The sequence below is a fragment of the Embiotoca jacksoni genome, unplaced genomic scaffold (assembly GCF_022577435.1).
Source record: "Embiotoca jacksoni isolate LCO1_2020_lvr unplaced genomic scaffold, fEmbJac1.0.p SCAF_25, whole genome shotgun sequence".
Classification (NCBI taxonomy): Eukaryota; Metazoa; Chordata; class Actinopteri; family Embiotocidae; genus Embiotoca; species Embiotoca jacksoni.
The window spans coordinates 3,057,132-3,070,757 of NW_027185376.1; the positions used below are offsets into that span (position 1 = coordinate 3,057,132).

General features: G+C 44.4%; 1 protein-coding gene across 6 annotated transcripts in view; it reads right to left on the reverse strand.

Moving 5' to 3' along the window:
- The window catches only part of asap1b (ArfGAP with SH3 domain, ankyrin repeat and PH domain 1b), a 60,873-nt gene extending 47,902 nt beyond the window's left edge, over nucleotides 1-12,971 (reverse strand). For 3 of the 6 annotated variants that reach the window (XM_069159618.1, XM_069159617.1, XM_069159616.1), the window contains exons 1-2: nucleotides 12,884-12,966; nucleotides 11,580-11,706 (exon numbers count right to left, since the gene is read on the reverse strand). In XM_069159618.1, the coding sequence (XP_069015719.1) occupies nucleotides 11,580-11,706; nucleotides 12,884-12,909 (153 nt within the window). In that variant the 5' untranslated portion in view covers nucleotides 12,910-12,966. Of the gene's footprint in view, nucleotides 1-11,579; nucleotides 11,707-12,268; nucleotides 12,444-12,883 lie in introns of those variants that run through there. The other 3 variants (XM_069159614.1, XM_069159619.1, XM_069159615.1) reach the window with 3 other exon arrangements.
- Nucleotides 12,972-13,626: the final 655 nt, after the last annotated feature.

Sequence of the window (13,626 nt, forward strand, 5' to 3'; positions counted from 1 at the left end):
ATCACCGCCTTCCTCTGACGCAGGACTGTGTTGAATTAGCAACATCGAGAAAGACTTAAGCCCAATAGCTGCTGGAAAGAAAAAAAAAAAAAAAGTTTGGAATGCTTCAGTCGATTGTTTGTGGGGATATAAATATGCACGGCATGTTGTTAATGGGCCACAACATGCAAAAACTACCAAGTGCACTCCCATTACGGCTGGAAATTATCGCACGGGCTTGTATCTTTTAAACAAATCTCGGGCTGCTAATGAGAGTTTACTCTGCCGTCGTCAGTCCTGCTGTGAGCGTTTGTTGCGCTCCACACTCTCGGAGGGAGGAAGGAGCCGCTCGGCTGCTTCTCTGACTTCGCCGAGGCCTCGCGGCGGACCGAGCCGGCTTCCTGAGCCGCGAGGACGCCGAGACCCTTCGCTGCAGATCTCCGGAGGGTCGGCGCATGCGCGCGGGGCCCGGTGGGGGAGTCTGGCGGTACGTGCCGCGGTGTTACATTCACACGTCGCTCGACAGCTTCCCTCTGCCGACGCTCGCTTTCGCTCAGTCCGCCGCTCGTTCCGGGCGACGTGTTCACGATCACACCTACACACTGCTGCATTAGTCTTCGCCCTGACAATCTAGCACGCAGCATACCTTTAATTCTATTGTACCAGTCAGGAAGTCATTATTCATGTGCAGCAGCTGTTCGGATGTTCTACTAACAGCTGTCAACAGGAGAATAGAGGGAGAAACTCACAGCTAATGATTTAAAGAACAAATAAAACATAAAAAGGCCAGCTAGCTCCCTCTTTCTATCTGACTAGATATGAGAAAAGAAAACAAACAGCAGCAAAGCAAAGAGGATGTTTGCTTCCGGGCAAATTTGAACCTCAAAGGTGTCAAAAACACTTTCTCTTCAAGGCTGCAGTAAACTATCACCAACTGTTCGACTGGTTATGGTTTTGAGTCATCAAAAAGTCCAAACAACAACCAACAGGGCTGCAACAAACACTACAAATCCATCTTCAGGTTGTTTTCGTGATAAAAAAAAAAAAAAAGAAAAGATTATTCATTTGGTTTATAAATGTCCCAGGTCACATCTTCAATTCACTTGTTTTGTCTGACTGACAGTCCAACACCTGAAGACACACAGCTCACTATCATACGAGATAAAGAAATGCAGTAATTCCTCCTAAATAAGAAGCTGCGAGAAGGAAATGTTTGCTATTTTTGCCTAAAAATAAATAAATCGAAAAGTTACATTTCCATTTATGAGCTTTAAAATTTTAATCCGATGACAAATGCAGATCACGACACGATCAGGCTCAGGGTGAAGTGGTTTCTTTCTGAGCAACAATCAAAACCCAAAAGTATCAACTTACTACGAAAAGAAACTGAGAAAAGTAAACAGGAAATGTTTGGTTTTATTACTCTACATTAATAAACCATTCGCTGATGATCAAGAATAGAAAATGTTCCTCTGGATTAATCAACTCGTGAACACACATGTCGATGCTCAGAAACACAAATAGTACTGCCCGCACCGTCTCCGGTCACTCTCATGTGATTCAGAGTCTTTGTTTTAACTTCCAGTTCATAAAGAGAACAAAAAGAAGGTTTTGTTCCCCACAAACCTCAAAAATGTGAAACGACTCCACCGATCGATGATGGTTCTCCAGATAACAAACCGCTGTAAAATAACACGGGGGCTGTTTTTAGACATCTCATTCAAGAGTCACCAAAAAAATTCCCGAATTTGGTTGAAACTGATAGTTCACTCATGAAAAAAGATCTTTACAAGAAGCTCAGCTGTGTAACATGACAGTCAACTTTTTATTAACTTCTCGTTTGCTTTGGCTGAAAAGTTGGGATTTATGTGTTGACCTTTCTAACAGCAGCAACAGCGAAAAAAATAAACATTTTACACGTTTACTGTATGTTCACATGACAATTTGTTGACTTGACAACTATTTTTAGTCATTTTATTTCAGCTAAAATGCCAAAAAATTCACAAGTTCTTATTGCTTAGATGTAAATATTTGATGGCGTTCTTTGTTTGCGATGAGGACACTTCAATTGTGAAATATTTACTATGATTTAGGATGTTATGATGGGTATATTTTGCCTGATAGACCAAAAGAAAATCAACTAATTGAGATAATATTGGAGGGATTCATAGATAATAACCTGCAGCCTTAACAACATTGTTAAACTCACTTTCAAATGGTGAAACTGTTTATATACAAATCTCCATCTTATTAGATGCTCATTAAAGTCTCTGAGTATTGATCATATATAACAGTAAAGAAGAAATAGTACACTAGAAGAGCTGGAAGAAGCCCAGAACTTGTCTTTTATAACACACCGGCACTTTGTAGGTGACTCAAACAGCAGCTGAACTAAACTACTCCCAGCTTTTATCTCTAATCTTTGACTTATTATTGATCAGCTGATAAGCCTGCCAGCTCTGCTTCCTCCCAGCGAGCCACCGGTGTAGTAAATCTTTCGGGGAATGCAGCCAAAGAACGTGCTCCCGTGATTAACACGCACTTGTTAGCGTTACGTTATTCTCCCCGGCACTGGGAGCAACGCCCCTACGCAACGCTCGAGTCACGAGTCCTCGAGTCGCGGGCGCAGATTCTGCAGAGCGCTTTCCGGCATTCCTTCAAGTCTTCCTGCGGGGGAAGTCTCCAATTTCACACTTTTTAATGGGACTCCGCTGGGTGAGAGAGCAGCTCTTCCAAAAAAACACAGGTGTATCCACTCCCACGGGCCATTTGGACGTCCAGACGCTCGGAGCAACTGGACACACGGAGGAACAGCAGCAAGCCTCTGCTGCACGTCCAACAGCGGCTAAACTGCTATCAAAGAACATTTCAGTTCCGATTCCTCCGCGTGGCGACTTTCAGGGGCCGCGGCTCGGGCAGCTGCTGTCGCGATGTGGAAAAAGGATGTGATGTAACACTGATATTAAATGGCATCGGAGAAAAGCAGTAAACAACTGGTCTTAAAGGGCCGTCGATGCCTTTTCCTGCAGGCCTGAATGACCTCAGCGGGCAGTTGGCCGTTCTGGGAAAAGGTAGCATTGAAACTCCACATTGAAAGTCTGTATCAATTGTTTAGCTGCAGCTGCACAAACACACACACACACACACACACACACACACACACACACACACACACACAGAGATACAGTCCAGGGCCAAACGCCAACAAAGCTCGCAGACAAGAGAAGCACTGTTTATCCCTGAGGCCACAACAAGACAGCCAGTCGTCCCAGGACAACACAGTCTCCTGGTTCTGCAGGGCCAGTCCCAGAAGACAACAATGCTACCGCCGCGCTGACGTAATCACAGAAGAAGAGGAGGATGAAGAGGAGCTGCGGGTGCTGGGTTACTGCGAAAATACAGGTACAAACCCAAAAGAGGTGGAAGGCAACACATGATGGGGCTTCTATAAGTCAATATTTGTGATATTTGTGCTGTTTGTATTAGTCTAAACTAAAGTGGGGGGATTGGCGCTCCGTAGAGACACAGCAGATCTTTGAGCTAAATGCTAACATCTGCATGCTGACATGCTTATATTGACAAAGCTAAAAGGTTGATGATTAGCAGGTAACGTTCACCACCATCTAGCAGGGTTCGCTGAGAGCCTATTTTGCGAATTAACACCAAACGCACAGTGGAGCTGAGGCTGATGGGAATGTCATTAGTTTTGAAGATAAACGAGGGAATTGCATAACGTACATTTTGGCCCGACGATGGCATTAAATAAAAAAAGTGGGAGCGTTACCGAAGTGAGTGCAGCTCACCGTAAGGACGATGTGAAAGTCCGTGCCAAATGTCACGGCAATTCATCCGATTTTCGCTCGGCTAAAAACGTGTTATCTACCGTACGAACAAGCATTTATATACATGAAGAACCGCATCTGTTCACTTGGAAAGAGATCAATCGTCCGAATCAGCAGTAAAACACATAATCCATCGCTGCATCCCAAGTCTATAACCCACCTACTTCTGAAAGACATCATTCTCTGCACTTCTGTACGAGTCGTGTAAATCACACTCAGTTAGCGCCACTGACGGCACGCAGTTCTCCATCAGAGGTTAAAATGGCCGTCGACGGAGAGCGGGGCGGGGAAAGAGGGGTGGGGGGGGGGGCTTTTAACACCATCCATCCGTGCGAGAGGAAGGCTGCGGACAGATGTGAACACTGACCCACTCTTCCTCGCCTAAATCTGGGGGAACAGCAGAGGGATCAGAGTGCCCGAGGAGAGCCTGGTCCGCGGCTAATCCGCTGCCAGCTAATAGCCCTTGATGATATACGCCGTGCAGCTGTGGCAGGAAGGTAGGCCGACAGCTGTGGCCCGCAGGCCGATTATCAGATTTCAGCTACAGACGGCAAACAAGCCGACAAACAAGCAACACGACGCAGTCGCACCTCCTGCTGTGGGAGACGCAGAACAAATTAGACGACGGCTCGGCGGTTTACGAGGGACGTTTAAAGGAGCATTCCCCCATTTCCCGATGCTCTCTTATTCACTTTGCCGGCCTTCGGTGACGCTCGGCGCATTCCTGGAGTTATTTTCTGATGATGTGTTACATATACCTATTGTTTTACAAAACCAGACGCCTTTAAATCCAGCTTAACAAAGCAGTGCGGTATACGCTGTCACTGTCCACATTATATTGTACAGACAGCATGTCATTGGTGGCTGATTGTGTCAGCTTTTTGTTTGCAATGTGACTTGAAGGCCGTTCGGATCCCAGCGGGTGAAAGTAAATACAGAAATGTCCAAAACTGCTGGGAAAAAGGCAGCACAGCCACCATCTGTGGCAGTTTTATATTAATAAAATCAACTACAATCAATTCAGCGGATTAAATAGAAACTGTATCCGGTCTCGCTATTGCATATATGGAGCACAATGAAAACTGCTGAATTTTTAAATTGGGAATTGGGAAAATTCCCATTCGGGAACGTCCCACTTCCGAGTCAAGAGTGTTTACAAACGGGCAACATGGCAGCCCTCAGAAAATGTGCTGAGCTGTTTCTACTGTCAGACAGGAAAACAACCTCGTCATAAACCAACACAGGGACCAAATGGAGCTCAGGAGATCTGTGCTATTTGCACACTACTGGTGCGTTCAGGACCCACTGGGAAGTGTGAGAGTTTGGGCTTTTTTTTTCTAATCATCTAAGACAGCTATCGGGGTCGACTACTTAAAAATAATAATGTGGGAACACTTCAAAGTTGGACTGAGGTGACCTTTTCCTGTTCTTAACAATCTTCAGCCTGTAGCATTAGTATTTGTATCATAGCCCTTTGCTAACATGTACAAGTGGCCAAAAAAAACACAACAGCTCGTTCCTTTTTTTAAATTAAGACTCTCCCAAATCTTTTGATTATTTCTGCCACTTTATAACTCGCAGTTTTCCTTTCATGCTTTTGCCCTTTCAATTTCTTTCACTTTAAACACAAATGACAGTTTTATGAACTCTTCCGTGGATGATATGAAAGTTCTGAGTCAAATAATTTGAGTTAGAGAATGATTCACAGCTGCGAGTTTTTCAGCCGTTTAACCGACACACAGCAATTTAAAACAAGAGCTACGTGCTCGAGTCTGAATTTAAAGCAACCGTCTGAAACATTTCCATCAAAACAATATGTCAAGTTTACTTGTTTGCTCCTGACGGATGGAAAAAAAAAAAAAAAACCAAGCCTCTGATAGCCTTTGTGATCAGTGTTATATTCCCGTGTTGCGTCTTGGAAATGCAGTTCAGAACCACCACGACATCAGCTGCTTTGCTTTGCACTCAATTTGTCAAAATCGAGACTGGGAATCTTGGACTTGTCCACTTTCTTTTTTTTTTTTATCGTGCGGTCTAACTGGAACAAGATGTCATGCGAGTTAACGGAGCCAAAGGACTGTGCGATTCACCGGCTTTGGTTAAAAAAAAGAAGAAAAAGGGGCAAATGGCGAATAAAAAGCCATATCTTCATTAATAATTGAGTCTGACACAGCTGTGCTCCTCGACCGCAAATGTTGCCAAAAGGAGCCTCAAATAGGCAGCACTCAGTTTTGTTATGTAAAGCCAAGAATGATAGAAACTCCTCTCCCGCTTTTGAATTATTCATCGTCTTTTGCCTTGTTTTTTTTTTTTTTTTTTTTTTTGGGGGGGGGGGGGGTGTTTTGGTGGGGGAATGCTAAAAAGCGGTCCAACATATCAAAACAAAATCCAGCGAGGACGCTGAAAGAAAAAGTGGGGGGGGGGGGGATAGATCAAAATGTTTGTCAGAAAAAATATGAAATCGTAACCGACAGCACAACAAAAACATAAAAACATTTAATCCTCTAACGGGCTCAACGCAGACGCAGATGTGCTCGGTGTTAATTCAGAACGCAATTTATTCCCCAGCAGGAGAAACAAACACATCAGCATCCACCAATGAAAAATGAGACTTCCTTTCACCAAAACTCCCCACATGACTTTCGGGTCATTTCCACGCGTACAAACGGTCGACGAAAAGCTGCCAACACGCCCTCTTGAAGCTAAACGAGCGAACGTCGGAGAAGAAGGCCGGAATTATCTGCTCTCTGTGCTGCCATTGTTTTACGGCCGAACATACGGATGCTGCATGTGACGTCGGCCGACGCCTCACGTGACGGCGTGTCATCGGGGGTGGGGGGGCTGGGGGGCCCACGGCCTCAGGTGCTGCCGGCTCCGGGACGGACGACTCGGGGCTATTAGCGTTACTAAACGGCGTGTGTTTTAACCCCCACGATCCGCTGCTGAACCCGAGGACAAACAACTCTTTTGTGCGCACCGACAGGCAGCTAGATTTCTTGAAGAGGCGCGTCGCGGGTGTTTTATTGTCATTTGGACTGAAACCAAAGTGCGACTCCAGAAGGTGTTCAGCTTCTGAAGGCGTTTCCTGTCTGTTTGAGAAGCTGTGGTTCGAGAGAGTTTGCTGCCTTTTTGATCACTCTCTCCTCTTTCTCGCGCGGAACAATCGTGTTTTCCTTTGATAGGTGGCGATGACAAGCCTTCTGCACTCGTGCAACACTGATTTTGTGTTTATTTGCGACTTTAAGTTTGAGGCTTGTTTCTTTCAAACAGTCGGATTGATCCTCAGTTCTGTCAATAAGACTAGAAATACGGTTATATTTGAGATAATGCACTCAAATTCCGGCAGCAGACGACATCGTCCAAACTCTGACAACTGTTTCAGAGGTTGTTTTACGTATTTATGAATATATAAAAATGCTGAATATGTATTTTAGAGCTCTAACAATTAGTTCATCAACCAATGACTCGAGTACTCAAAAATTCATCTGAAATTCCTTGACGAAAAAATGTTGTGACGAATCTTCCTCTTTTTTTGTTTGCAGCTCGTCAAATGTGAAAATGTGCGGCCACTCTTTTAAGTTAATAATTGCATTTTAGTTGGTTTACTGGACAATCTGCAGGTATTTCAAGGCGCAGCTTTGGTTTAAAGAAAATTGTGATGGCCATTTTTCACTTTATCCCGATATTCTATAGTCCAAATGTTTAATAGTGGAAAAAAAAACTGGCCATTCGAATTTATTTTTAGTGTCCATTATTGTCTGAGGGATTGAATAAAGAAGTAGAAATAATGACGAATGAACCTCCTGACTGAACATGACGCTGATGTTTTACGCCATCAAAAGTGAAAACTGCCTCGGCTCCCGTCTGCCATATAAATCATTTAAAAAACTGTTTTCAGCTTCACTGCCTCCTGTATTCCTGCTTTTCCCGGTGTTTTGTTACCTTGAAGAGATCAAGCGACTGATTAAAGAGACACCGGCTCATATAAAACCATGTTCTGTAAACAAACAGTGGAGCTTTTAAAAGAATGGTAGGAATGTTAAGTCTGTTCATGGCAAAACTTAAAAAAAAAAATTGGGATTTACACACCGAGTGACGACTTCAGGCAATGATTTTGCATTCCAGCATAAATACACTGTGGTTTGGGGGAAAAAAAAAAAAAAAAAAAAACCCGTCTCATTCTTTCTTTTCTTTCTTTCTCGAATAGACCCGGAGCGTAAAATGCTGCGACTGAAAAGGCTGTTATATAAAAGTACAAAATATAAAAGGCCCCTGCCTATTAGGTCGAACCCAGCCAGGCTTGAATAGAGTGACTGTGAAAAGTCAACATTTTCTCTGGTCCGGCCCATGTGATGTGGTGCGAGAGGCACGCTCAAAGGAATGCCAATGCAGTGAGGGTTTCCCTTGCATCGCCGCTACGGCTCTCTGTGGGTTAGGAAAGCAAACCCAGTGACGCAAAGTGCCATCTGTGGGGTGGAGGGGAGAGACAATACATGACAATCCCCCCTCGGGGGAATAACAAGTGCCTGCTGCTAATATTAACTTACAGCGGAGAGAAACGCAGGAGCGTTTTATGGCAATAATACGCTACGTTTCTTACACAAGTACATGTCAGGTTTGCTGTTTTCAACTGCTGAATAAATAAACTGCCTGGTGGTATATTCTATTACTTATTTGCTCTTCTTTGGGTTTTCTGTCGGGAAACGTTCAGCTGCTTATTATAGCGCCGAAACCTAACTCGAGCTTTTGCTGCCGATCAGTTTCCTCGTTGGACAGAGGGACCGAACGGGCCGCCACCTCGAGGCCGTCTCTCGCGAGACCACAGATTAATCAATCGTCTTGAAGCGCAGTGTCTCAAATCCAAAGGTTTGCTTGGCTTCTCCGAGTCATCGTGAAAATCGAATAAGTCGCAAATGAAGCTGCAACGATTAGTCGAGTTATCAATGAGCTAAACTACGGAAATGTTATATGCAGCTATTCTAATAATCAGGGCCGGTGTCGACATTTTTTTTTTTTTTTTTTTTTTGAACGATACCCAGTCCCGGGCAAAACAGGGTATTTGAAAATGTCTCTGATTCATCAATTAACGAAGAACATCATCTGTGAACGAATCAACAGTAACAACAATAGCTCTTTGCAGCCCTAATGTCCAGCGTGGCCGACCAGGCGACGAGACGAGCGGCACAAACTTCACCGAAAAAGAAAACACACACACACACACACACACACACGCACACGCACACACACACACACACACACAGTGCCCCCTCGCCCCCTTGTGCGTCTCAAACAGCTTAGACCGCAAACCACAGAGGTTATTCTTAAAAACGTTATCTCCACCATCTCCCTGCTCATTGTTTGTTGCTGCACTGATCCAAGTGGAAACACTAAACAGCTCTGACTGGTCTGGAGGAAAAAAAAAAAAAAATCCCAGGGCGGAGGCTGGTGAGTCATGAATACTTTTGTGTCATTATACACTGATCAATAATTGACGTGTGGTGCTGAATTAAGACGATATGATGCCGCAATGACTTCTTTCTTCTTTTCTTTTCTTTTTTTTTTTCCTCCGTCTTCCTTTGCTCCTCCAGATGACTCGGTGGCAGCAAACAGAGAATGACAACTCTCCAGCGGGGTCAACTCTTCCCCTCAGGTTACACTATTAAATATTCACACCGTACCTTTGCATAATTTACCTTGTCAACATGCCAAAGAAATGACTAGGAGAAAAAAAAAAAAAAAAAAGGGGGGGCTGAATGCTTTGAGTTTGAAGGAGAAGAACTCTGAAGCTCAGCAGAACATTTTTTTTTTTTTTAAACAAACTCTTCTTCAGGCAAAGAGACGCCGAAGGCAGTTTACTCCTCTGCGGTGGCTTTTATTCTGTGTGTGATGCAAGTGACTGGCTGCATGTCTATGAAGGGATCAAACAGGGTTTCTAATTTGCTAAAACAGACACTAATCTAACAGTATTCGTGGCTTCAGGCCGTCCTGCTTCCTTGTGTCTGCCGAAAGCCTGCGTCTGACGGGTGTGCCCTCGGTTCCGAAGTGACCCCCCCTCCCCCTCACCCCGCCGACGGGCCGACCGGTCCTCGTCGGGAGTCCCGCGGGCGCATCTCGCCTTTTGTCCCGGCACCGAAGAGCATGTTGCTCGCCCTTGGTGTGCCAGTGTAATGCTCTTCCTTGTCATGTGATCTCTGCAAAAAAATTCCAGAGCGGCTACCGAAGCCCAGCGCACATGGCGGCCCTCTCTCTTTCGAAACAGATGTTTTTCGTTTGCGCTGCTGCAGTCTCTGGGTTCAGGGGCGCGGAGCCAGAGAGGTGATTCATGATGCGAGCCTTTTCCTCGTTGCAGTCAGCAGACAGAAAGTGGGCTCCGGGTTGAGAATAAACACGGGCCCCCGGCTCTGTTTGGGTAGATTTTCTATTGTTACGCTATGATAAACTTGTAGAGGTCTGAAGTTGGAAGTGATGGATAGCACAGGCTGTGAGCTTTAGTATCTGTTGAAGGGAGGCCTGGGCCTGCGTTTTCTCCTTTAAACAAACCGTCTCTGGTTACTATCCCGCTCATTCTGATGTTCACGTGTGACTTCTTAAAACCTCTGTAGTCGCCCTAAAGCGGCGATAACGGAAAATTGGGTAACGCTTTCGGTTCTCCTGCTTTTACATGGCAGATTACACCGAATACTGCCAGCCTGAAGTCATTCGTGTTCGCAGCCGAGTGGGAAATGAGGTCACATTTTGGTGTTAGCGGACAGCGGTGAAGGTGTGCGCCGCTCCCACCCAGCTCCCCAACCCCGGTTTGACGCTCCATTTAACCAAGGGTGAAGATGGGGGGTGGAGGAGGGGAGGGAGGGTCACACATGCCCACCTGCCCGACCTGATCACACTCAGAGGTGGCACAGCATCGAGGAGCATCGCTTCTGTACGACGTTTTTTTTTTTTTTTTTTTACTGAGGAATAAATGAATGAGGTTTAAATCGGGCCTGATGTAAGAGAGCCGAGGAGTGAAACAGTTAAATCCAGATCTGACTGCCAGTGACTAGAAGAGGTCTTTCTCTCTCTGTGTGTCTCACACACACACACACACACACACACACACACTGCTTACAGCCTGGCAGCATGCTCTGAAGCCGTGAGTTATGTAATAGTGAACACAGAGAGCTGCAGGCCTGAGTGCACATCCTTCTATTCCCTGCACTCACCCACCAAAGCCATCCACCCCCTCCTATTATTACTCTATATATCTGGCAAGAAAGACTAACACATGATAACACACACACACACACACACACACACACACACACACACACACACACACACACGATGTGAGGGTTCACCTTCTCACACTTGCTCTGCTTCTCCATGAGTGGGAGAAATGTCTTTTTTTTTTTTTTTTTTTGCATCAGGAATATGTGTGCAACGTTAAAAAATGTGCACTTTAAAAGGCAACAGGTGCAATTCTTTTCTTTTCTGAGTGGACATAATAACGCAGTTGGGCCACTAGGTCTTTTAAAAAAAATTTAAAAAAAACGCTGTCAAACATCACCAGTTGAATTTAAGGTTGATTACATGTAGCTTTGGCTCTATATAAACTGCAACCCAATTAAAAGATGGTGCATTTTCACGTTTGAAATTTAAAAAAGAATAATAATAATTTAGCCTTATGTGTGCGGTTGTGCTGTTTAACGATGCATTTTGTTTGCAATTATCCATTCATCCATCCATCCATCCATCCTTTGCAGGCTGACACTGTGGCCTTACCTCCTCCAGCACATTCACTGTGTTCCTGCAGCTCTGCAGTCGGGTGGTGAAGCTGGACGTTGTCGGGGAATTGTAATCCTCTGTTGTCTCCGAGAGAAACTCGGACACCGATATTTGATCCGGCATCCTTTAACGGGGTGAAGAGACGGGGTGGGGGGGAGAAAAAAAAAAAAAAAGCCCACGGGAGGGTTGGCGATGAATGTTCAGAAAGACAAAACCATGTAAGATTTAAAAAAAAAATAATAATAATGAGAGAGAAAGCAAGGGGAGTCCGGTGAGGACCGCCGGAGCCGCCGGAAAGCAAAGCCGATGTTCCCCGCAAAACTGTGCAAAAAAAAAAAAAAAACCAACAACTATCGAGATGATTAAGACGCGTCTTCTTGTCCGGTGACTTCTCAAATGACTTCACTGTTCCCCAGGGCCCACGGGAGGAGGGAATTAACTCAAAAAAACAAACACAAAAAAAAAAATTCTGCAGGCTGGGTCCCCTTCGGTGTGTCTTTTCTGTGAGAGGATGTCTAAAAGCGACACATTTATAAATAGTGTCACTCTGCGTCTGGCTAAACCTCGGAGGAAAAACCACCGTAAAGAATAGCGGATGCCCTCATTACGCTCTACAGATGTGCAATAAAGCCGCTTGTCGTCAAAACAGCGCACCGTTACCAGCCTCTGTTTAAAACCTATCGTACTCCATGGTCTGCCGAGGTCGTCTGGAAGTGCAGCGGGGCTCGGTCCTCTCGTCTTCAGCCGTAGTTTTCGGGGTTATTATTATTTTTTTTTTTTTTTTTTTTTTTTTTTTAAAAGCTAAACGCTGCCGCAGACACACTCGCTGCTACTCTCTCCTGCTCGGCCGCGCTCAGAGCTGCTCAAGGGGGGTCGTCAAGTCAGCGGCACGAAACGGCGGGACGTCCGGTCAAGAGTTTCAGCGTAAAAAAAACCCAGAGTGGACGCTTAAATGATCTAAATATAATTATTTAATTAATTACGTTGTTTTTTTGTTTTTTTAAAAAAGAAATTAAAATTCAGAATATATGTTCTTAAAATGTCTACGTATGTACTTATAAAAGATTTGCGCAGCCAATTATGTTTACAGCCTACGTACACCTTGTTTTTATGGTTGCATTTTGTTCGTGTGTTAGTGAGCTGCAGCCACTGCAGGTTTGTAAATTATCACAGATATGATACTGCTTTGATTTAAAATAAACAAATAAATAAATTAAAAAAAAAAAAAAAAAAAAAAAAAAAGCAAAGGGGTCTATTTACGATTAATACAAGTTCATGATTTTAATGTGAAAACCAAATACCCCATGTTCCGGTGTTCTGTTTCCATTGATGGCAGCTTGACGAAGTTCTCTCCCACCCACCTCGCCTGGTTGACGGAGACGAGAGGCCACTGTACGCATGCGCGATCTGGACTCTGACTGCAGAGTGAGCTGTTGGACTGTTGGCCTGCGACAGAAAACAACGACGTCAGAAAAAAAACAAAAAACATCAGTAATGGTTAATGGTTTCACTTTAAGCGGCGGTTTGCGGGATTTCAACTGTTGTGGATATAATTTGAAAAGTAGGAACCTGTCGATCTATTGTCAGCTGCCTTCAAAAGTCACACAATTCAACACAGATGACATCACCTATTTTAACCAGTGTTAAAAATACAGTGCAGGACTTAAAGTTAACGTAATACGGATTACACCTATCACTACCTGATCAATGCTTATGTATTTTAAAGTATGCAGAGTTGTTGTTTTTTTATCTGGTGGACATCTGGTGTCTGGTGAGACAGAGGAAAGCCCACCCTATTTGGGCAGAGCCTTTCTACTTCGAAGTGTCAGCCAGCTGGCTTCCGGTTCAACCCCATGCTGAAGTGAACATGGATTAAATAATAAAATAAATACATTTCTAAAAGTGAAACAAGTCATTTTGCTGGCAATGAGTTTGCACAAGTGTCCCCTGTCATCAGAGTTTATCCTGCAGTTTAACGAATTAACTGTCATTGGGAAAAGTGGGAGTATTAAAATGATTTTACTTGGAACTGACTGGGTGTGAA